Consider the following 23,374-nt stretch of genomic DNA (forward strand, 5'->3'; position numbering starts at 1 on the left):
TCAGCTGGCAGTGAGATAGGTGACTGGTGACTTCTGGCTCCGCTGACTGGGGATCCTTGTCCTGGCCTCCTTTACCCCCTAGGTTTTTACTCCTAGGACAAAGCCCACTTGGTCTTGGTCTGGTTGGGCCTCTGAGTACCACTTGGGAGTGGGCCTCTGAGTACCACTTGGGAGTGAGACTCTGACATCTAAGCCAAAGAGGCATGTCTTGGCCAGGAGTGTTTGCCCACTGCCCATCACCGCCACCAGAATCTGAGCACTTTCTCCAAGAGGGAGTGACTCAGAGAGTGCCAGGCTTACTACCATGTTGATCAGGGCCCTTCTGTGGCCGTCAGCCCAGGAACCACTGGATCCATTTCACTTGGAGGCAGGACCTGCCACTCCATGAATGACAAACAGAGGTCTGCAGACCCCAGCTCAAGAAGCAAGACTGTGGTGCGGTTGCCAGGATATGGGGTAGGACCCAAGGGCCCTAGGATAGGAGTGGCCTCCATTAGTCATGTGCAGAGCCTGGGCTCCTTGATGCTCATTTGCTACTAGAGTGACTTTGATAAGTCCTACTTCATGGAGCTATTGTTATGAGGCCTGAGATAATGTAGATAAAGGGCCTAGTCAAGTGTCTGGCATGTGGTAGGTACTCAGGAATAATTAATTCTTTCATCCTGCTCAAACAGTTGACATGTGCCAGATGTCAGGGGAATGTTGGAAAGTACAGTGCCTTTGACCAAGAGACCCGGTGGAAGACAGCAGAAGCTCTCTTTGCTCCCTGGAAAATACTTCGAATTCTCATCAAAACAGCAGATATTCCCTTGCTTCCTCTCTCTCCTCTACAAACTTTCACAGATCATCCTAGTTAAAAATAACCTTTCCTATTTCTGCATATACCCAGAAAATTTATAGGAGCTCCTCCCAACACTCCTAGGCCATGACCCACGTTCTCTATAACAACTGCAATGGCTGCCTCTGCCGACCGGATGTGAGCCCCTTGACGACAGACAGGAGTGAGTCCTTCCTCCTCCCTGGGTCCCCCCGGTTCTTCCCTCACACAGTTCAGTGCAAACAAGGGCTGCCAGCAAAGTTCAGCATCTTTTTAATGTATTTATATCCCACCTCATCCCTTGAAGGTTTTGAGGTAGCTTATAATTTGAATAAAATAAAATAATGGTAACGTTAAAGTAAAATACAAAGAAAGGTGAAAAGCTATGCCTTGGAGAAAAGAACAAAAATATGTAATGGATCACTTTGGCAAACGGTCTGGCAGTTCCTTAAATGGTAAAACATAAAATTCCCACCTGACCCAGCAAGTACACTCCTAGGTACATACCCAAGAGAACTGAAAACAGATCCACAAAAAACTTGTACTCAAATGTTGATAGCAACATTCTCCAAATTGGTCAGAGAGTGGAAACAACCCAGTTGTCCATCAGCTGATGAAGAGATGAACAAAATGTGGCATCTCCATACAATGGAATACTGAGTCATGCTACAACATGGACCAACCTTGAAAACATTAAGTGAAGGAAGTCAGTCACAAAGGCCACATATTGTATGATTCCGTTTATCAGAAACATCCAGAATTGACAAATCCACACAGACAGGAAGTAGATTAGTGGTTGCCAGGGGCTGGGGAGAGAGGAGTGTGGGGGAGTGACTGCTAATGGCAGGTGATGACAATGTTTTGGAGTTAGGTAGAGTTGATGATTGTACAACTTTGTGAATACACTGATAACCACTGAATTATACACCTTTAAAGAGTTAACATTATGGTATGCAAACGATATCTCCATTAAAAAACTGTGTGGCTGATAAAGGCTGCATAGTTGATACAGCCTGAGCTTCCGGGTAGCCAAAGTTATAAAGCAAGATGCCATCAGTTATGTACTTATCAAAAGGAAGAATACATTTAGACCTCAAAGGAAGCAGAACTTTAAACAGTTCAGCATGCTGGAACAAATACTGCAGAGGAGGTTGATGTTAGGAGTACTGGGAAAATACGGAATTAATGGATCAGTCAAGACAGGAGACAAAATAAATTCAAGCAGCTGGTTATGAGAGATAAAGGAGGATGCCGCTGGCATTTCACCCAGAGGCTGTGGACAGGTCAAAGGCGTTATTTCTGGGAAACAGTAGGAGATTGTGAGGGGGGAGCTAGACTGTGGGTAGGGCCAGGGTCCTTGGTCCTGAGTGGTCACTTCCTCCTGAACAAGCATCATTCTGGCAGCTCCCTCACTTCCAGGTGTATCCACGTTCTGTTCCTTTAAGTAGCACCGTTCCTTCCTTTCTTTTTCTTGTCTCCTGTGACTCTGGCGGGCTTTATAATTGTTAAAAAGCAGAGCAAGGAGAGGATCCATTTTTGCATTGCTTTGAGAGTGGGAGTAATTCAGCTTCCTGAATTAATGTGAAGAATCCTAAAACGGGAGATTATCATCACAGCCTCTTGCCAACCCTTCCCTAGAGCCAGAGGGCAAAAGGGAAGGCCCAGACAGAACGCAGACCGGATCCTAAGCTTAGGTTTCTTTTAGTTAAATAAAACGCAGAATTTGACTATGCTAGTCCTGGAACACCAGAGAGCGCTGCTGCACTGCCAGAGGTCAGCCTCCGCCGAGTCTGCCCCACCCCACCCTACCCCAGGCGCTGACGAGAGAGTCTGCCTGCTCCAGGGGGCATGTTGGTTCTCAGAAACACTCTGAAACGTTCAGGCCTGAGAACCCAGTATAAAGAGGCTCATACCAGTGCACACAAGTCAGCAGTTTCCTGCAGAGCACAGCAGAGTAACACTATAGCCAGGGAGGCTCCCAGAGCACCCTACCACAGCCCTGCACCAGGCTGATGGGGAGCCTGCTACACCCCGCGTCCCACCCACTGATTTCTGGCTTGTACATCTAGGTTCTGACTGATCTTACAGATCTTACTTTCCCCTTGGCCTTCTCACTCGTCTCATCATGGGGAGCAGGGAGGGAAGTTGGTTGTAGTGTCAAGGTCAGCTGGGCAGGGACTTTCTTGCAGGAGGCCTGGGGTGGGCTCTCCTGGCCGCATCCACTCACACAGGGGAGGCTCCATGGCTCCAGAAGCACCCTTTGCCCCTGGAAAGGCAGGTCTCAATGCTGCCATTCCGCAGGACCTGGGGGATGCCGTGCATGGCACAGACACCACCTGGCTCCTGATCCCAATGACAGGGCTTCTCTGGCTTCACTATGACCTTGTGCCCTTCCATTTCAGGTGACTCTTTAGGTCCTCCTAAAGGACTCTGCTGGCATCAGGCAGATTCTTCTGTTTAGTCTCTGGTATGTTCTGGCCCAAGCAAAGCTACCCATTGGGCTTTCCAGGTATAGGGCGGTCATCAAAAGGAACAAGGAATCTGCAGGGTTTAAACCATGAGAACAACAGGCTCTGCTGTGTCCAAGAGCCCTGTGTCCTTGGGGCCATCAGGCATCAGGAGGTATTAACTTCTGTCCTGAATTCCTCCAATCTCAAGTTTCCAGTACCACTGGCTGGAAGCTTTCTGGGTCCTCTCCTCAAATGACCCTCTTTAATAAAATCTTGCTCCCCTCCTTCCCTCTGCAGGGAGGAGAGAGGCCTCATCCTGCTGGGGCCTGCTGAAGAGGGTGCTTCTGCGGGGGCCGTGTGGCTTCAGCATACCCTCCCCTCCTCCCTCTTCAGACACTGAGGCTGGGCCTGTGGAGAGGGGCTCTTCACAAATGATTAAAGGAGTGGAATTTGAATAGTTCCATCTTGGCAACGTGACAGGGTGTACACACCCTCAACTAAGAGAACACAGGATCTCAAAAGCCAACGAGTCATCCAGAATCTCAAAATTGACCAGAATCATCTTACTAGATGCAGACTTTTGAGACAAGAAGAATCATTAGACTTACATTAAAGGGGCACTATTGGTAATTACACTGTGACAATTGGGACAGCCAACAAGGAAATATGATCACACTGGAGATTATGGGAATTGGTGTCTATTATCCCAGATGTGCCCCCATCTCCCTTTCTCTCACCTGCTCAGAGGGAGCAGGTGGGCTCAGAGAGCCTGCTGGGGACTCTCACTCCTGCGGATGACCCTTATCACCCTGCCCGGAGCTCACCCTGCTGCCTCCCAGGAAAAGCTAGTAAAGGCCCTGGGGTCCTCCTCACGACCTTTAGCTTGTGAGTCACCCTCATGCAGCCTGATATTCCAGAAGCAAGGGTGCTGCTAGGAGATAGGACTGCTCTCAGCAGTAAGGCTTGTCCTGCATGCAGCTGATATGCTCTGGGGGTGGGCTCTGACTTAGGGGTGAGGCCAGATCTGCCCAATGATGGCTGGCTGGCACTGGACTCCTGTCTGCACGTGCCTCCTCCACCTGTGTACTGGGCACACCAACTACCCTGAGTACCTCCATGGGCCATGCCCAGCTGCCAGGAACACCCTTTAGCCCCAGCCCAGGCAGAAACCTCAAGCTTTCATAGCTCAGATCAAAGACACCCCGAGGCTGTCTCTCCCTCAAGATCCCCTCGTCTGTCCCTCTCCCGAGCCCTGTGCTCCTGAAATGTGTCTCAGTTATTACCTGGCTGGTTCTTACCAGCTGCAGCTCTTCTTCATTGTCACATTTCAGGGCCCAGCACGGAGCTGGCTCCCTGTGCGTGCCTGCCTTGCCTGCGACCCATCAAAGCACCTGTGGCTAGAGCCTCCACCACCAGCACATATATCCCCGAGGCTGATCACATTTTGGAAGCACAGCCCATGCGATGAGGTGCTTCCTTCTGTGCTAAGAGCACTCCCTGTGCCCTCTCCAGTGGCCCCCTCTTCCTAGGCCTCTCAGAGGGTTGCAAGGAGCCCTGTAGGTCAGAAGCCATTCCTACCTAGTATGAAGGCCACCACATAGTTGGAGATCTGGCCCATGCCGACGATGACAAATAACATGGTGAACATCTCCCAGTTGATGGAAAAAATCTGCAGGAAGCTGAAGCCAGTCTGCACAGCCATGGTTGCGAAGAGGATGGTCTTTCTGCCAAACCTGTAGAGTACAGCACAGGACAAGACATGGCCCGTGAAGTTCACAGCAGCACTGTCATCAGGGCATGTGGAAACTCTGAGTCAGGCATTGCTGCAGACTTTGTTTTTCTCAGGGCTGTGACAGGCTTCCTTCCTGTCATACCCTCCCAGGTTCTTCCTTGGTGAGGCCTCAGGCATCCATCTGCCCAGGAGGTAACTTTTGAGATTCTGAGCCTCCTGTATCTCGAAAGCACAGAGCAGCTTATGCAAGGACCATGTGGAAATCTACTCTTTAGAATGAGTCATAGTTGTAGAAGCTGCCATCATATTTCTGGAATGTGAGTATAGATTGCAGATACATCTAACATCAGCAACATGAGAATTCTGTCAATCCAGAACCAAGAGTCCTTCTATGTCAGTGGTTTCCAACCTTGGCTGTGCCCGGAATCAAGAGAGCTTTAAAAAATACCGGTGCCAGCACCTGCCTTCCAACATGCTTATCGTCCAGATGTAGACAACTGGATGCAGTTTGGGTATTGCGACTTAAAAATATTCTCTACTGTGCATCCCAAATTGGGAACCACTGCTCTATGGAAAGTGTAGCTTCCAGCAACGTCCATTAATGACACTATAGTTGGCTTAAGTCTTTTTTTTTTTTGTAAGTCTTAATTTGACTTTCTGATAGTGTCCAATGGCTAGAAGGGAACACAGGTATGAGCAGAACAGTCTCCCACCTCATCTTCCAAACTCAGTTCTCAGTCTGTTGGGTCTGGGGTCCCACTGGGCTTCATGACTGGAGGAGGGACAGCCACTCCTCTGGGAAGGCTTCCCCAACACTGACGTTGAGCATTCCCACCTCCCTGCTCTGATACCCAAGAACATTCAAGGGCCAGTGAGGGCACATCTCCCAGAGCTACGATGCTGTCTCCTCCTGACTGTGTGCCCCAGGAGGCCCGGAACCAGCCTGGGTCAGCTCTGTGGCCCCAGTGTCCAGCCGGGGGCCTGACCCACAGCAGAGGTGGGTACACTGCTAGGGAAGGGTACTCCCCAGAGTCTGGCCCTGACTCTGGCTGACGGCTGGTTGTGGATAGATCACAAGGCATCCAAGAGCTAGGGGTGGGGTGGGGAGGCAGTGGGGAGGCAGCAGTGTATATTTTCGAGGGGTTTGGTGATATAAGGGCTCCACTTTTCAATGGGTCCCCGCAAGGGGCTGAGGGCAGAGGGCAGAGGAGACATCATGGTTCCTCCTATCACTCACTTGGTGGCCTAAGGGGCCTCCCTTTCTCTGGGTGAAAATACCCTAAATTCAGTCCAACCCCAAGACAGGCAATGAATTGACAATCACCCTTCCTCCCGCCCAGTACCCTTACCTGTCTGACAGCTGCCCAGACACAAAGGAGCCGAGGAGCACGCCTACGAAGAACAGGGAGGTAGTCAGGGGCGTCTTCCAATCATCCTCACACACCAGACTCCACTGCCAGGGAAAATGGGAAGTGTGAGCCCAAATCCTTCAGCCCAGCTCCAAGCGCATAGCATGGCAGCCAGGCAGGCTCTACTCCCCTGTGCCAGGCTGTCACTTTTATGCAAAGGGCATAGGCCTCGCAGCCCTGGGGTTGACTCCTGACGCTACCATTTACTGGGGCAAGTCGCTGTCCTGCCTGAGGCTCACCCTCCTCTTCCGAAAGGGAGGGTGATGCCTCTGGCCCTGCTTATGTCGTGTATTAAGAAGTCAGCTGAGGCACGGCTTTGACTGGCGACCCCTCAGCTGTGAAGCAGTATGAAGCAAAGATGCCATTTCTGCTTCAGAAGGCATCACAGCATGGAGGGAAGGTGTTTGAAATGCCTGCAGGGCAGGGTAGAGGGCATGGTCACGTGATCCAGTTGTAAAAGATTCCTCTACTTTGTTGAAAAGTGCACGTGGTCCCCAGGGGCCTGTGATTATATTTTCCGAACAGAATCCTCCAGAGAACCCTGTGCTCCCTGGCCCACTTAGACCGTAGACCACACCTAGGGCCTGATCTGGGGCTCCACTGTGCTAGGGGTGGGGTTCCCACCCCTCTCCAGTGCTCCTTATCTCCCTTCTGCAGTGCTCCTTATCTCCCCTCTGCACTCCTCTACCCTCCTTCCCATGCAGCCCTCACAGAAGTGCGGTCCCTCCCACTCCCCAGGGCCCGTGGGCTCTGGTAGCCCTAGCAAGTCCCTGCTTGTGAACCCACAGAATGAGAGTTCGAGGCAGAGTTTCAGTTTCCAGCTCTTAAGTCAATTCAGCAAAATCTCAAGGGGAGGCTGCAGAAAATTCAGTGTGTTCAGTGAGCTTTCATTAATTAAAAAACAAGCAGGTGGTGCCAATAAATATTTTGGGGCTGTGGTCACGGTGTTGCCGTGTGTGGCAAGATGATCCAGACTATAGGAAAAATCCCCTGCCTCCCACCCAATCCCAGCCCCACCCAGCAGTGGTGCTGCTCCCATGACATTCCCAAAGCGATCTAGATCTTAATCCTCACAACTTCCCTGAAATAGATTTATAAATGAGTTCACATATTTATATCATGTCCCATCTGCAGCAGAGAGAGGCGTTTATAAGGATACATACAAGAGAAATGTGTACAACAAAAAGCTAAGGGAATCCGGGAAAATGAAAATCTCAGGGGAGGAGGGGTTACAAAATAACCAAGCCAGTGGTAAGACTGACCTCTGGCTGTCCTGCCCAAAGGCCTGTCTGCTTGCCAGGGAAGCCCTGAAATCTGGCTTTGAATATCCCAGCAGCTCAGCTCTCAGGATCACGGTGTGCAAAGTGATAAACTCATTCTACAAAAGCTCGGTTTTTCTGAGTACTGAGACCTGAGAGAAGCCTCTCCTATATACTTCCTTCCACAAAGGGGCCACTCTGTGTTGTTGAGGATAATGTCTTTGAGAACACCCCCATCCCGGAGACAATAACAAGATTCATAAATCTGCCTCTGCTTGTTCTCACAATGCTGGTTACAGGTGGGACGCCCAAGCACAGCTCTGCAGAAGAAAAACAATGTGGACCAGAAACTCTGCTCTCTACCCCTCAGGCACAACTGAGGATAAGTCTGAAACCACACCCAGAGTAGTGTTGCTTCAACTGGGGTACCTGAATAGGCTTCAGGGGAAAGGGCACAAACCCTCCAAAACTGTATGGCCAGATTCATGTGCCCTGCGAGGCCACGGGTCAGAAGGGGTAGACAAGACATGTACCTGAATTAATGACCACCCACTTCTAAAACATCACTCACCAAAGTGTCAGAAAAGATCTTGGGATCTGCCCCAACACACAAAGAGGTTAGTGATTGCGGCCCCAGAGCCTCATGATGTGGAGTATAACCCATTTTGCAGAAGAGTAAACTTAGGCTCTGAGACTGGTGTTTGCCTGAAGTCATAGCAAGTAAATACCAACTTGGGCCTCAGAACTTAACCTTGTACCCATGTCCCGCTTTGGACAAGAACTCCAAAGGCCAGACAAAACGAGTTTATTACGCCCTACACTTCTTCAAGGAACGTGACACCAGGACTAGTGGCAGAAGATCTCCCCCACACCACAGCCTTTAGCCTTGGACAGAGCCAAGAAAATCCCAAGTTTGGTAGGGGTGTTAACGTGTCCATTATCAACCAACACCATTCCATCTGCAGTCAAGCAGATGGAAAAGCTCTTCCAAAGACAATGTGCTCTCCTTTGTGTTTTTAAAAATATTTTTCTGTCAGGACATTGCCTTTGGGCAGGATAGATAGCACTTAGAGAAAGAAAGGAAAGAGGAAGGCTGTTAGATGTGGAGCCAGGCATTGCATGAGCAAAGGTAGTAAACAGGACTGGCTACCTAATTTGCAGGCCCAGTGCAAACTGAAAATGCAGGACCCCTTGTTCAAAAATAATTAAGAATTTCAAGACGTTGGGACTTCCCTGGTGGCGCAGTGGTTAAGAATCCATCTCCCAGTGCAGGGGACACGGGTTCGAGCCCTGGTCTGGGAAGATCCCACATGCCGCGGAGCAACTAAGTCCGTGTGCCACAGCTACTAAGCCTGCACTCTAGAGCCCACGTGCTGCAACTACTGAAGCCCACGTGCCTAGAGCCCGTGCTCCGCAACCAGAGAAGCCACCACAATGAGAAGCCTGCGCACCACAACAAAGAGTAGCCCCCGCTTGCTGCAACCAGAAAGCCCATGCACAGCAACGAAGACCCAACACAGCCAAAAAGAAACAAATAAATTTATAAAAAAAAAAATTTCAAGACGTCAACAGCAGAGCATTAAAACCAAGTGTGGGGTCCTGTGTGACTGCATGGGTTGATGCCCATGAAGCTGGCCCTGATAGTGGGTCAAGCCTAGTCTCTTTGGGGAATGGAGCAAGGAAAGGAGTTCTGAATTGGGTGCTGAGAAGGGTGAGGTGAGGGCCAGCTCCCCATTGCTCTCCAACTGGAGGCCATGAGGCCATGCTTCTAGGTCCCCCTTCCTTCCCTGAAGAGGGGCCCAAGAAGCCCTGTCAACACCATGCAGGGAGATCCTGTTCACACCTGGCAGGGGAAGGCAGCTGGACCTCATGGCTACTTATGGTTGGTTCCAAGGCTGGGTTCCCTCTTGGGGAATTACTGTACCCAGAGAGTCTTTTCGAAAGCTGCAGGAGACCTGGTAATAGGACAAGATTGGCAGATAAAGTTTTCACTGCGGCTTATGGAACTGGGGTCCAATAAATCAGCTGCCAGCCTGTTTTCTCCACGGGGCTATTCTTAAGGAGGCCAGGCCCTGCCTGCCCCAGTCCCTTGGGGTTTCTAGGGGTGTATCTTGGGGCCTCAATAGCCAGGGAACTCCCTGTGGTTAACAATGACATGGCAGGACCAGTGGGAGACAGTCTTTTCCTTGATGAGACAGAACTGTCCCGTGGGTCTCTGCACATGTGTGTACACACACGCACACACAAACATACACACATATACACAGTCAGCTCAGAGGCTAATGGCTGATGGCCTGGTGAGGAGCTGCCTGGCATCGCTCTGGAGCTGTGCTTTAAAGTCAAATACCACCATTACTGAAACATAACCCACATTCCCACACACACCATAGACAAAGAGTAGAATGTCCCAAACTGTGCCGGGTTGAGGCGCTGGATGTGCTCTCACAGGATTACCGTGTCTGTCTCATCCTCAAGGTCTTAGACCAATGTTCCCTAACAGAGCAGAGTAAGCTCCATTTGGCTGGGCCACCTAGCCTTCAGCTCTGCTTTAAAAAACAAAAAACCACGTCACAAGGTAATAGGGGACATGAGGTCACTCTTGGCCTAGAAGAATATGCGTCTCATGCCCTCAACAGTAATAATAATAGGAAGGACAAGTACAGTGTATTGTGTGCTCACTGTGTGCCTTGCATTACTCATGGGATCTCAAAGTTGCCATGTGAAATGGGTATTCTCTTTATCCCCATTTTACAAATGAGTTAATGAAGGCATAGGGCAAGGAAGTGACTAGCCTGAGTTCTAGTGGATTGGTAAAAGGAATTGCTTAACCATTTATTCAACCATCACTGAGCACATGCTCTGGGCCAGACTGTGTATGGGGCACAAAGCAGACATGGTCACTGCCTCCACAAAGCTCAAGGTCAAGCATACTTTACAGGACAGATCAAGTGTGCACATGTGCATGCATAAGCCCAGCCGTCCTGGGTGGGGTGGGCTTTGTTCTGGGCCACTGTGCTCTCTGGCTAGAGAGGAAAAGAGGCACCTCCTGCTCAACCTTCTCCAGGTGGACAGAGTTCTAAAACCTGAACACGTTCATATAATCATTCTAGATAACTAATGCATGTACAAGGCTAGGCACGTGGTAGATGCTTAACAAATTGTCGATGAATGAATGTTGAACAATTAGGAGTAATGGAAAATTAGTTTGGAAATGTGTGGTATCACACACTGTCCTTTTTTTTTTTTAATTTACACTTATTTATTTATTTTTGGCTGCGTTGGGTCTTTGTTGCTGTGCGCGGGCTTTCTCTAGTTGCAGCGAACAGGCGTTACTCTTCGTCGCAGTGTGCGGGCATCTCATTGCTGTGGCTTCTCTTGTTGCAGAGCACGGGCTCTAGGAGGGTGGGCTTCAGTAGTTGTGACACGCGGGCTCAGTAGTTGTGATTCACGGGCTCTAGAGCACAGGCTCAGTACTTGTGGCACACGGGCTTAGTTGCTCCGCGGCATGTGGGATCTTCCCCGAGCAGGTCTCAAACCCATGTCCCCTGCACTGGCAGGCAGATTTTTAACCACTGCGTCACCAGGGACGTCCTTCACACACTGTCCTTTGAAAATCACCCTCAACTTTGAACTCTCCAACTAACCAAAATCTAGCAATTTTAGCCTTTACCAAAGCCATAAAGGATCATAAAGATAAGTGTATCCCTGTGACCTGCATAGAACTGAGAACTCTGGAAGGCAGCCTCATGTTGAGCAAAGAGCACAGGCTCTCTTGGGTTCTACCACTTCCAGCTGTGTGACTTTGGGCCACTCATTCACCTCCATTAGCCTGTTTTCTCATCTTCAAAGAGGTGACAATAATACTCCCTCTTGAGGTTGTTATGAGCATTGGACAGGAAATGTAAGTAGTGTGTCTGACAGTGACACATTACAGGCCTCATTAAATGGTAGTTCCCTTTCTACTAATCTCATGCCTTTGTCCTAACCAAAACCATGACTTATAACAAACAGCATTAATGAATAAGCAAAGCAGGTTATACTTAAACCTGACTAGGGCAGGAGAGATTGTTAGAAAACAGAACTTTCTATTCAATGACTAAAAACCAGAAAAGCTTTTACCACAAGGTTTAAAATCCCTTTATAAATGGACTTCAATCTCAGAGACAGCTGTGAATGAAAAACTAGCAATGGTTCATTTAAGAATGGATTTCTGGGCTTCCCTGGTGGCGCAGTGGTTGGGGGTCCGCCTGCCGATGCAGGGGACACAGGTTCGTGCCCCGGTCCGGGAGGATCCCACATGCCGCTGAGCGGCTGGACCCGTGAGCCATGGCCGCTGAGCCTGCACGTCCGGAGCCTGTGCTCTGCAACGGGAGAGGCCACAGCAGTGAGAGGCCCGCGTACCGCAAAAAAAAACAAAAAAAAAACAAAAAAACAAGAATGGATTTCTATGTGTTCTCTTATAGTTATATTTTTCATTTGGGGGGAAGAAGAGGAAGTAGTAGTTAGTTAATAATAGTATATATATCCACCCACAATTTCTTCTTTATAACTTAGTTGCAGACTTAAAACTAGAAATTTCCTGACCATTGGGGGGGAAAAGCTGGCTACTTAATTCTTTTTGTTTATAAGGTCTTTAGTGAGGTATAATTTACACACCATAAAATTCATTCTTATGTTTACAATTCAGTGGTTTTTACTATATTCACAGAATTGTGCAATCATCACCACTATCTAATTTTAGAATGGCTTCATCACTCCTGAAAGAAACCCCACGCCCATTAGTAGTCACTTCCCATTCTCTTTCCTCAGCCTGTGGCAATCACTAACATACTTACGAATTTGCCTATTCTGGACATTTGATATAAGTGGAATCATACAATATATAGTCTTTTGTGACTGGCTTCTTTCACTTAGTATAATGTTTTCAAGGTTCATCCATGTTGTTGTACCAAATATCAGTACTGCATTCCTTTCTATGGTTGAATAATATACCATTGTATGGATATACCACCTTTTATTTAGCCACTTATCAGTTGATAGACATTTGGATTGTTTCCACTTTTCGGCTATTATGAATAAAGCTGCTATAAACTTTTGTGTACAACACTTTGCAAGCGTATATGTTCTCATTTCTCTTGGGTATATATGAGGAGTAGAATCACTGAGTCATATGATAAATCTATGTTCAACCTTTTGAGAAACTTGAAAAATGTTTTCTAAAGTGGCTGCATCATTGTACAATCCCAACAGCAATGAACGAGGGTTTTAATTTTTCCATATTCCTATTAACACTTGTTATTGTGTGTCTTTTTTTTAAAATTTATTTATTTTTGGCTGGGTTGGGTCTTTGTTGCTGCATGTGGGCTTTCTCTAGTTGTGGTGAGGGGGGGCTACTCTTTGTTGCAGTGTGCAGGCTTCTCATTGCGGTGGCTTCGCTTGTTGCAGAGCACCGGCTCTAGGTGTGTGGGCTTCAGTAGTTGTGGCTCGTGGGCTCAGTCACTGTGGCTCACAGGCTCTACAGCTCAGGCTCAGTAGTTGTGGCGCACAGGCTTAGTTGCTCCACAACATGTGGGATCTTCCTGGACCAGGGATCGAACCCATGTCCCCTGCATTGGCAGGCAGATCCTTAACCACTGCGCCAGCAGGGAAGTCCCTATTGTGTGTCTTTTTAATTTTAACCATCCCAGGGGTGTTAAGATGTATCTCCTTGTGGGTTTTTATTTATTTATTTTATTTTTTTGCGGTACGTGGGCCTCTCACTGCTGTGGCCTCTCCCGTCGCGGAGCACAGGCTCCGGACGCGCAGGCTCAGCGGCCATGGCTCACGGGCCCAGCTGCTCCGCGGCTGGGGCACAAACCTGTGTCCCCTGCATCGGCAGGTGGACTCTCAACCACTGCGCCACCAGGGAAGCCCCTCTCCTTGTGGTTTTGATTTGCATTTCCCTAATGACTAATGATACTGAACACCTTTTGTATTGAATCTGTAGATCAATCTGGGGAGTTTTGCCATCTTAACAATATTGTCTTCTGCTTCATGAACAGAACGTGAGATGTCTTTCCATTTACAGTAAGTCCCCTACATACAAACGAGTTCTGTTCTGAGAGCACACTTGTAAGTCCAATTTGTTTGTAAGTCCAACAAAGTTAGCCTAGGTACCCAAATAACACAATCGGCTATATAGTACTGTACTGTAACAGGTTTATAATACTTTTCACACAAACAATACATAACAAACAAACACAAAAAATAAAGAAAACATTTTTAATCTTACAGTACAGTACCTTGAAAAGTACAGTAGTACAGTACAACAGCTAGCATACAGGGGCTGGCATGGAGTGAACAGGCAAGAAGAGTTACTGACTGGAGGAGGGAGAGGAGGTGGGAGATGGTAGAGCTGAAGGATCATCAGCAATGAGAGACAGGGCAAGCTGCAGTTTCACTCACACCTTATGTGATTGGACACGCGAACGCACATTCGCATCTTTGAAAGTTCACAACTTGAAGGTTCGTATGTAGGGGACTTACTGTATTTACATCTTATTTAATTTCTTTCAAAGATGCCTTGTAGTTTTCAGAGAATAAGTTGTGCATTAAAAAAAATTATTCCTGAAGAACTTCCTTTAGTATTTCTTGTAAGGCAGCACTGGTAGCAAGAAATTCTCTCAGGTTTGTGTGTGCATGCATGTGTGTGTCTGCGAATGTCTTTATTTCATTTTTAAGCCATAGTTTTGCTAGATACAACATTTTTGGTTGATGTGTTTTTTCTTTCAGCACTTTGAATATGTTATCCCACTGCCTTTTGGCCTCTCTTGTTTCTTATGAGGAGCCAAATATACATCTTATTGGGGTTTCCTTGTATGTGTCCTATTTTTCTTGCTGTTTTAAAAATTCCCCTTGGTGTTTAACTGTAAATAACTTTACCATGATGTGTCTGTGTGCAAAACTCTTTTTGTTTCTTCTATTTGGAGTTGAGCTGCTGAGCTGTGTAGATTAATGTTTTTCATCAAATTTGGGAAGTTTTCAGCCATTATTTCTTTCACTATTTTTTTTTTCTGCTCCTTCCTCTCCTCTCCTTCTAGTGTTCCCATTATGCACATGTTGGTCTGGTTAATAGTGTTCCACATTTCTCTAAGACCCTGTTCATTTTTCTTCATTCCTTTTTTGGTTTTTGGGTTACATAATTTATATTGCTCTGTCTTCAAATTTGCTGATTCTTTCTTCTGTCTGTTCAAATCTACTATTAAGGCTCTCTAGTGAATTTTTAACTTTCAGTTACTGTATATTTCAACTCCGGAACTTCTATTTGATTCTCTTTTTTATAGATTTTATTTATTTATTTATTCTGTGGTACGCGGGCCTCTCGCTGTTGTGGCCTCTCCCGTTGTGGAGCACAGGTTCCGGATGCGCAGGCTCAGTGGCCATGGCTCACGGGCCCAGACGCTCTGCGGCACGTGGGGTCTTCCCGGACCGGGGCACGAACCCGTGTCCCCTGCATTGGCAGGCGGACTCTCAACCACTGCGCCACCAGGGGAGCCCTATAGCTTTTATTTTTATATCTTAATTGGTATTCTGTATTTGATGGGACATTGTTATCATACCTTCTTTTACTTTTTTTTATTGCTTTTTTAAAAATAAATTTATTTATTTATTTTTGGCTGTGTTGAGTCTTTGTTGCTGTGCACCGGCTTTCTCTAGTTGCAGTGCGTGGGCTTCTCATTGCAGGGGCTTCTCTTGTTGCAGAGCACGGGCTCTAGGCACGTGGGCTTCAGTAGTTGTGGCTCACGGGCTCTAGAGCGCAGGCTCAGTAGTTGTGGCACATGGGCTTAGTTGCTCCGCAGCATGTGAGATCTTCCCAAACCAGGGCTTGAACCCATGTCCCCTGCATTGGCAGGTGGATTCTTAACCACCGCACCACCACAGAAGCCCCTCTTTTACTTTTTAAAACATGATTTCCTTTAGTTCTTTGAACATATTTATAATGGCTGCTTTGAAGTTTTTGTTAGATCTGATATCTAAGCCCTTTCAGGCAATTTCTATTTCCTGCTTTTTTTCCCGAGTTTGGGTTATATTTTCCTGTTTCTTTGCATGTATTGTAATTTTTGGTTAAAAACTGGACATTTCAGGAAATATACTGTGGAAACTCTGAGCATTGAACAGCCCCCCCAACCCTGGGGGTGCTTGTCTTTGTTTTTGTTTGTTTGTTTATTTGTTTAATGACTTGGCTGGACCCTTAGTGAAGACTATTTCCCCTGCAGTGTGAAGCCTCTGATGTTGCTCCTCAGAGGGCACAGCCTTGGGCATGTACACAGTCACCCTGGGATAACAGTGGTTTTAGCAGGGCTCTTTTTGACTGTCTCTTTCCCCAGTTTTTCTATTAAGCTGTTTGCCTCTGCTGATATCACACCTAGCTGTTAGGCTCCACCAGTTACTGGCTCATTCCTTTATTGTTTTCAACAATGCTCTGGGGCACAAATCATTCTATAGTCTAGCTCAATTAAATTCAAGCCCCTTTGAAGGAGTAGTTTTGAGGCAAGTCTTTGAGGTTTGTTCTGACTGCTCTGAGCTGTCTCTTTTTCTGGTTCTCTCTGGTAATCTAGTTGCCCTATGGGTTAGCTTGTTGCTCAAATGGAGCTACCAGTCTCCTCTTAATTGTTTACTACCACAGTCTCCATTGTTTTAAAGAGCACTCTTAGGCTTCAACTTCTGCACATCTTGTTTCAAATGAAGTTATTTCCTGTGGGGACAGCTTCAGAGCTCTCTGTTGTTATGGACTACTTTTCCCCTGGGGAAAATCTCTGAGCCCCTGCTCCAGGACTGGGGGGAAGGGAAGGTGCCCTCAGAATGACACCCCCTGCCTTATAAGTTAGAGGCTGGTTGGAGGTGGTAGCATCCCTCTTTTTGGCTTGCCTCTCCTGGCATGGAATCTCCACTCTACAATAAGCTGGGACAAGGGCAACCAGGGCCTCAATATTCTCAGCCCGTGGAACCTGGAGTAGAGGCACCATTATACTAATATGGGCTGAGTGGAGGATGGGATCCCCAAGTCTCCTGGCTGCACTCACCAGGAATTAGCCTCTGCAACTTGGAGCTCAGGAGATGGAGGGAGGCTAAATCCTAAAATGTTCTCAGTATCTTTTTTTCTTTATATTAGAGGTAAAGAAAAAGCACCCATAGGTGGAGAGGCCTCAGTTCTGTGGTCATCAGAGGTGGAGCCAAAGCAGAAGACCCAGGTAGTTTAAATGGGATGGTGGGAATGGAATGGAGGGGCCTGAGGGAAGAAGGGGCACTCAGGGACCTGGCTCTCCCACTTGCGTCCTGACATTAGATCCAACACAGCTCTACCAGGCTCCACTCTGGGAATGAAAGCAAATAGGATGGGGTCTGTGCCAGCCACGTAGCACCAAGGGGCAACTCTGGAAGGTGCCACTATGAACCTGCCTTCCAGTCCTGCAACCACAGAGCAGGAGCCACCAGCCTTGCGCTGTCTGTGCCAGTCGCTAGGGCATGTGAGTCAGCCAAGCCTTTCCCCAGAGCCTCCATTCTCTCTGCTTTAAATGGGGATCCCTGCCTTTTTTTTGTTTTTTTTTTTTTTGGACTGTACAGACAGGCTTAAAACCATACCAAGGCTTCAGATAACAAGGCAGGCCTGCGTTAGCCTTGAATATAAATCGAATATAGCCTGTCACAAAGAAGAAATAACAGTCCCTTCCGAAGCCTGAGGCACCTGCAGCTCTTCTGACCAGCTCTGCCAAGCCTTGTTTTTGTCAATGCACCACCCTACCTCTTGGACAAAGTGTGAGGGCTCTGCTGCCCACCAGGAGAGATGGACAAAGTCTGTTTGTCCAGAAACTTGGCAGGAGGTTCGGGTGAAGCAGCCTCGAAACAAAGGCACATTCTGAGATCCTGGTGGCGTTTGTCAGAGGAACAGAGCTTAGAGGCAACAGGCAAACTGTTTGGCGTGAGGCAGCTGATAAACAAACAGGGAAGCAAATTCAGGCCAGAGCTAGGGAAAGCCTCAGTCTCCTTTATTTGTTCTCTTTCTGAAGCACTGACTGGAAATAAAAGTCTGTTGGTACTGGCTGGAGGCAGAGGTCCCCACTTTATCCCCTTTGGAATCTGCCAGAGGGCAGGTCTGGGTTGTGAACTTGGTTAATATTCAGGCTGTCCCAACAGCCAAGTTGCCAGTCTCACACTAGCCAGCAGTATTCCAGGGCAGCCTGCAGGCCTGATGGAAAGATAACAGCCTAAACTCTTCACCTTTGGCAGAGCCCACCCAGGCCCCAAAAGAGGTACATCTCTATGAGCTGCCACATGGAGTCCCATGTAGTTGTCCGTCAGATGCCAAGCTCAGTCTGTCTCATCGTTCCCGCCTTCGCTGCTCCTAGTGCCCCCCATAAGCACCCTGTTAGCAGAGGATAAGGCTCCCTTGTTCCTATTTCATACCTTTGGGCTGTGGGTGGAGAATCAGTGTGTCCTGTTCTGTCCAAGCCCTGACCCCAGGTCCCAAGAAAGACAGCACAAGGCTAGTGCCTCCAGAGGCCCAGGCCCTTTGTTGGACGTTCTATCATGGTGAAGGGCATAGCTGCCTGCAGCTCCACCCATGAGTTCCTAGAGGAAGGAAACTACCTTATACATCTATACACATAGGCAGACGCACCCACACAGTTCCCAGCTCAGACACCAGGTTCCCGCCTCCTGGCATTCTCTAAAAGGCATTTCCACAGCAGAACATGCCATCCTTGGGTCCCTGGCTGACCCGTCTTCCCTGTGAAAGGGTCAGGGGGTTGGCTCAGGTGGGCTTCTCTGTCCCAAAGGGTATGCCCATCAGGAGATCCCTTCAGAGGTATAAAGCAGAGACAATCTGAGGGTGGTCCCTCTACCTGTATGGTGCCAGAGAGATGCAGAGAACTTACTCAGGGCCCCTGCGCTTGATCTTGTTGGAGAGCTGAGGCCATTTCTCCCCCTGGCACAGTAGATTCAGACCTGTGTCCTATTCTCTGGGCCCTAGAATTCCACCCGGGAAAGGGGCTCTGCCTCCAGCAAGTCTCATCACCCATTATACTGGCTACAACCTGGACCTTAGAACAGCTCCCACAATGCCCATGGTGCCCAGCCAGAGGTGATGAGGTCTTGCCCTTTCCACTCCTCATCCACCCACCTATGATGCCCATTTTGCTGGTGCTATGGGATATAGCATGGCACATGATCTCATCGAATCCTCCCAACAACTTGGATAAGCTGGACATTCTTATGATTCTCATTTTTAACAACTATAATAAAATTCACACAACATAAAATATACCATCTCAACAATTTTTAAGTGTACAGTTCAGTAGAGTTAAATATATTCACATTATCATGCAACCAATCTCCAGAACTCTTTTCATCTTGCAAAATGAAACTCTATATCTATTAAATAACTCCCTGTTTCCCTCTCCTCCCAGCCCTTGGCAACTACCATTCTACTTTCTGTTTCTATGAGCTTGGCTACTCTTCATATCTCATATAAGTGAAATCATACAGTTTCTTTTTTTTTTTTTTTTTTTTTTGCAGTACCCGGACCTCTCACTGTTGTGGCCTCTCCTGTTGCGGAGCACAGGCTCCGGACGCGCAGGCTCAGCGGCCATGGCTCACGGGCCCAGCCGCTCCGCGGCATGTGGGATCTTCCCGGACCAGGGCACGAACCCGTGTCCCCTGCATCAGCAGGCGGACTCTCAACCACTGCGCCACCAGGGAAGCCCCAGTTTCTGTCTTTTTGTGTCTGGCTTATTTCACCTGGCATAATGTTCTCAAGTTTCATTCATGTTGTAGCATTGTGTCAGCATTTCCTTCCTTTTTAAGGCTGAATACTATTCCACTGTATATATATACCACATTTTATTTATCCATTCATCTGTTGCTGGACATTTGAGTTGCTTTTACGTCTTTGGCTATTGTGAATAATACTGCCACGAACATGGGTATACAAATATTTCAAGATCCTGCTTTCAATTCTTTTGAATATACACCCAGAAGTGGTATTGCTGGATCATACGATAATTCTATTTTTAATTTATTGAGTCTGCCACACTGTTTTCTATGGTGGCTGCACCATTTTACATTTTGTGCATGAGGGTTCCAACTTCTCCACATCTTTGTTTGTTATTTTTCTGTTTTGTTTGTTTTTAATAGCAGCCAACCTAATGGATGTGAGGTGACATCTCATTGTGGTTTTGATTTACATTTCCTTAATGATTAATGATGTTGAGCATCTTTTCATTTGCTTGTGTCCCCTTTTATAGATAAGGAAATTGAGGCATTGATTGAGCAGTGATGCAACCTGTTTAAGTCAGCCCAGTGCTTGGGGGTGGGGTCAGAACAGACCCACCTGTCTGACTCCAGAGCTCCTCCTTGTGCCACCACCTTTCTAGGCAGAACCACCTCCCCCCTACTCACTTTCATGCTTCTCCCCTCCTTCCTCCCAACCACTAGTGCTCCTTTGCCTTTTATTTTACTCCCAGCACCCAAAAAGGTAGCAAGGAAGGGAAAGGCTGCTGAAAAAAGCAAATCCTGGTGCATGTGTGTGAGTGTGTGATGATGTGCATCCCCAGAGGTGTCCACAGGCCCTTGTGAGCAGGGTACAACAGGGATAGCTATGGACTTGTAAGCCAGCAGCTACCTACCCCTCACACCCTGAGGTGAACAAAACCAGTAAAGAAGGGGAAAGAGACAGGTCAACCCAGCTGTCAAGGAGGGCTGCAGCCAGTAGGGCCAGCTCCAGCTCAGGTGCTGACCACACTTCTAGGAACTAAGGTGGGGTGAGCTGGCCCCTACTTTTGGATCCCTCAGGATCAGGCTGTGGGCAGAGGGTGGGTAAGCACTAGGAACCCCTGCTAGGGGATCAAAGCCAGAGAAGCACAGCCACCTCAGGGCCCAAGGTAGGCATGGAACCAATGCTGGAGAAATCCAGAGGCGCTCCATAGGCTGAGCCCACTTTCTACTGGTCTTATAGACTTAAGAGCCACCACTCCCAGCTGGCCACCCATCTCTTGCCAAGGCAACTCCCACAGCTTCCTCACTGGTCTTCTTGATTTTCATAGCAGCTTGAGACAGTTCTTTCTAAAAACACAAATCTGACCATGTTACCCCTTCCTTGGAACCCTTACTATTTCCTCGCTGTCCTCAGAATATACTCAACTCTTCAACATTCCTACCAGGCTCACTGTGGACAGGCCCCTGTAGGCATTTCTAGCCTCACCTGCCATCCGTTGAACTCCAAGCCACCCTGATCTATGAAATCTCATTCCCAGAATCTTCCATGTTCTTTGCCTGGACAAGTCCTGCTCATATTTCCAGACTCAGTTCAAATTTATCATCCCTTCTTAAAGGAGTTCCTCACCCTGCTATCCCCACAGAGAAGGCTGTTTTTTTGCCCCAGGTCACACAACAAGCCAGCCAGTATTTGAATTCAGGTTCCAGAACCCTGTTATTAACCAGGTTTGATGTTAGCTCTCTCGAACACAGCCAGTGTCCCCGTCGGTATCTGAGCTTCAAAAGCAGACCCCACACCCCAGATGTGTATAGCCTGGTGTTCAGCACAAGGCCAGACATGGTGTCTAATTATTGCCACATTGTGCTGGGGAAGGGGATAAAAGACCAGCAGAGGCCATGCTCAGGTTTTCACATGGTGCAGAGGATGGGCCAGAAACTGGGAATCCTACCTGCCTGATTAATAGCAGGAAACTAGTCTATGAGGATACCCTCCTCAGAAGGAGATGTGCCCTGACATAGCATCTCCTGGCCCTTACCAGATGCAAAGCAGGAAATGCAGAGGACAAAGTACGTGTGTATTCTGACTGCTGAAACTTAGAAATCCTGCCACCAAACCACTTAGGATGCTAAGGGGCTAATGGCATAAGCCGGAGCCTCTGTCCACCACTGGGCCCTATGCTCAGACGGTCTCTGTGAGTCTGTCCCTTCAGGAGTGCCCTGGGGCCAGGGTTATGCCTCCTCTAGTTCCCTGTACTCCACCCGTATCAGGAGGCCTTCTGCTCCTTTTCAGAGAAACTGGAGGCTCAGGACAGGACCCAAGCCTTACCATAGTTGTATGGCAGAGCAGGAGACCCCGTGATGCTTCCAGAAGCCTGTGGCCAGGGAACAGACCACACCTGCCCATGCCCTGCCCAGCAGCAAGACTCTTCTTTGTGTCTACACGTGGCTCAGCAGCATCCCCCACACCCCCTCCTCATGCCTACGGCAGGAACTTGACTCAGGCTGTCCATCTGGGGAGGCTGGGGTTGGCAGTATCTAGGCTCTTGGGAAACAACTTCGTCTTTTGTGAAACTGCCAGAGGAAAAGGCAGTTGACAACTGCTTCCCTTCTCCCTTCTTCATCCCCTCCCTACAAGACAAACCGACGGGGAATGAGCCTGAGTCCTGCTCTCTTGGGCTGCACACCTGTGTTGGAAGTATAACCCAGGTGACTGCTGGCCAGGTTTGATGAGTGGGGGACGCTGACCCAGGCACTGCCAGGGTGTCTCGAGGGGGACTGATGCAGATACTGGGTCGCTCACATACCCACCTCGGTCACGATGGTGGACAGGTAGATGTCCCGGTTGAACTCCCAGCCATCCAGGCAGCCCTCTTGCTCCAGCTGCTCCAGGTCCACGTCGCGCCCCGGCTCCAGCCCGAGCGCCGAGAAGTTGACGATCGTCGCGAGCCGGTAGCGGCGGCAGCTGTGAGGCACCTCGCGGCCGTCCTGCAGCTGCAGCGGGAGGCTGTGGTTGCGCCACACGCTGCTCAGGTTCGCTGTGTCCGGCACCCGACAGTGGTGCTCCGGGGTCCCCGCCAGGAACACGACTGACATACCGTTGAAGCCGTTGGGGATGATGCTGGCGCTGAGCAGGAAGAAGATGAGGCGCTGGAAGAGCCCCCACTCGCCCAGGAAGGCAGTCACCTCGTCGTAGTCCTGCATGCTCCCCGCCGCTGCTCTGCAGTTGGCAACGAGGGATGATAAGAGCGTTCCCCGGACAGTGTCGCGCGGTGGAAGGCGTTCCCCGGGGGCGTCAGAACGTTCTCGCGGGCCAGGCCGGCTGAGGGAAAGCGAGGCGCGCGGCCTGCACCGTTCCCAGGAAATGGGCTGCGGGCGTTGGAAGGTTCCTGGGAGCTGGACGCAGAGCTGGAAGCCACGGTAGAAACTCGGGACCACACCCCGATCCCGGTTGGGGCGGGGCAGGGCGAGGCAGCGGGCTGGATGGGGTGGGGCTCCGGGGCGGCTCCGCCCGTGCTCGCTCCTCGCCCCCGGCGACCCCGCCAGACAGCCCGCTGAGGCTAGGAGGTCAGCGGTGCCGCCTCCGTACGGAAAATAGGCCCAGTTCCCTCGCCCCATCCCCGGCCCCCGCGCCCCCTAGGTGCTGAGCGCCCAGCCCCGGGCTGCCGGGTAGGGCCTCACGGGCGAGCGGGCGAATGGGAAGAGTCGAGGCCGCAGAGCAAGGTCTTTGAGAGGTCGGGCCTCGACCCTGTCTGTCGGCGTCGCCACAGACCTCGTCCCGGGCAGGGGTCCTCTGCCGCTTCCAGCCCGAAGGGGGCCTCGGGCGGGGCGCTGACGGGCTAGTGCGTGGGGCCTGTGCTCTGCGGGCGCAGGGGCGACGACAGGAGCGCGCCCTCTCCTCTGGCCCGCCGCAGCGCAAGTGGCCGGCGCCCGCCCACCCGGCGCTCATCAACCCCCAA

The 23,374-nt window shown here is 49.3% G+C and overlaps 1 protein-coding gene across 1 annotated transcript in view; it reads right to left on the minus strand.

Annotated features, from left to right (window-relative positions):
- The window catches only part of SLC22A4 (solute carrier family 22 member 4), a gene marked incomplete at its 3' end in the record, with an annotated part of 47,454 nt that extends 24,823 nt beyond the window's left edge, over positions 1 to 22,631 (minus strand). Inside the window, exons 1-3 of the mRNA XM_082837199.1 lie at positions 22,227 to 22,631; positions 6,349 to 6,452; positions 4,846 to 5,000 (exon numbers count right to left, since the gene is read on the minus strand). Coding sequence (XP_082693325.1) covers positions 4,846 to 5,000; positions 6,349 to 6,452; positions 22,227 to 22,619 — 652 coding nt within the window. The 5' untranslated portion in view covers positions 22,620 to 22,631. The remainder of the gene's footprint in view (positions 1 to 4,845; positions 5,001 to 6,348; positions 6,453 to 22,226) is intronic.
- Between the last annotated feature and the right edge of the window lie 743 nt (positions 22,632 to 23,374).

The sequence above is a fragment of the Leucopleurus acutus genome (assembly GCF_964270905.1).
Source record: "Leucopleurus acutus genome assembly, chromosome: 3".
Lineage (NCBI taxonomy): Eukaryota > Metazoa > Chordata > Mammalia > Artiodactyla > Delphinidae > Leucopleurus > Leucopleurus acutus.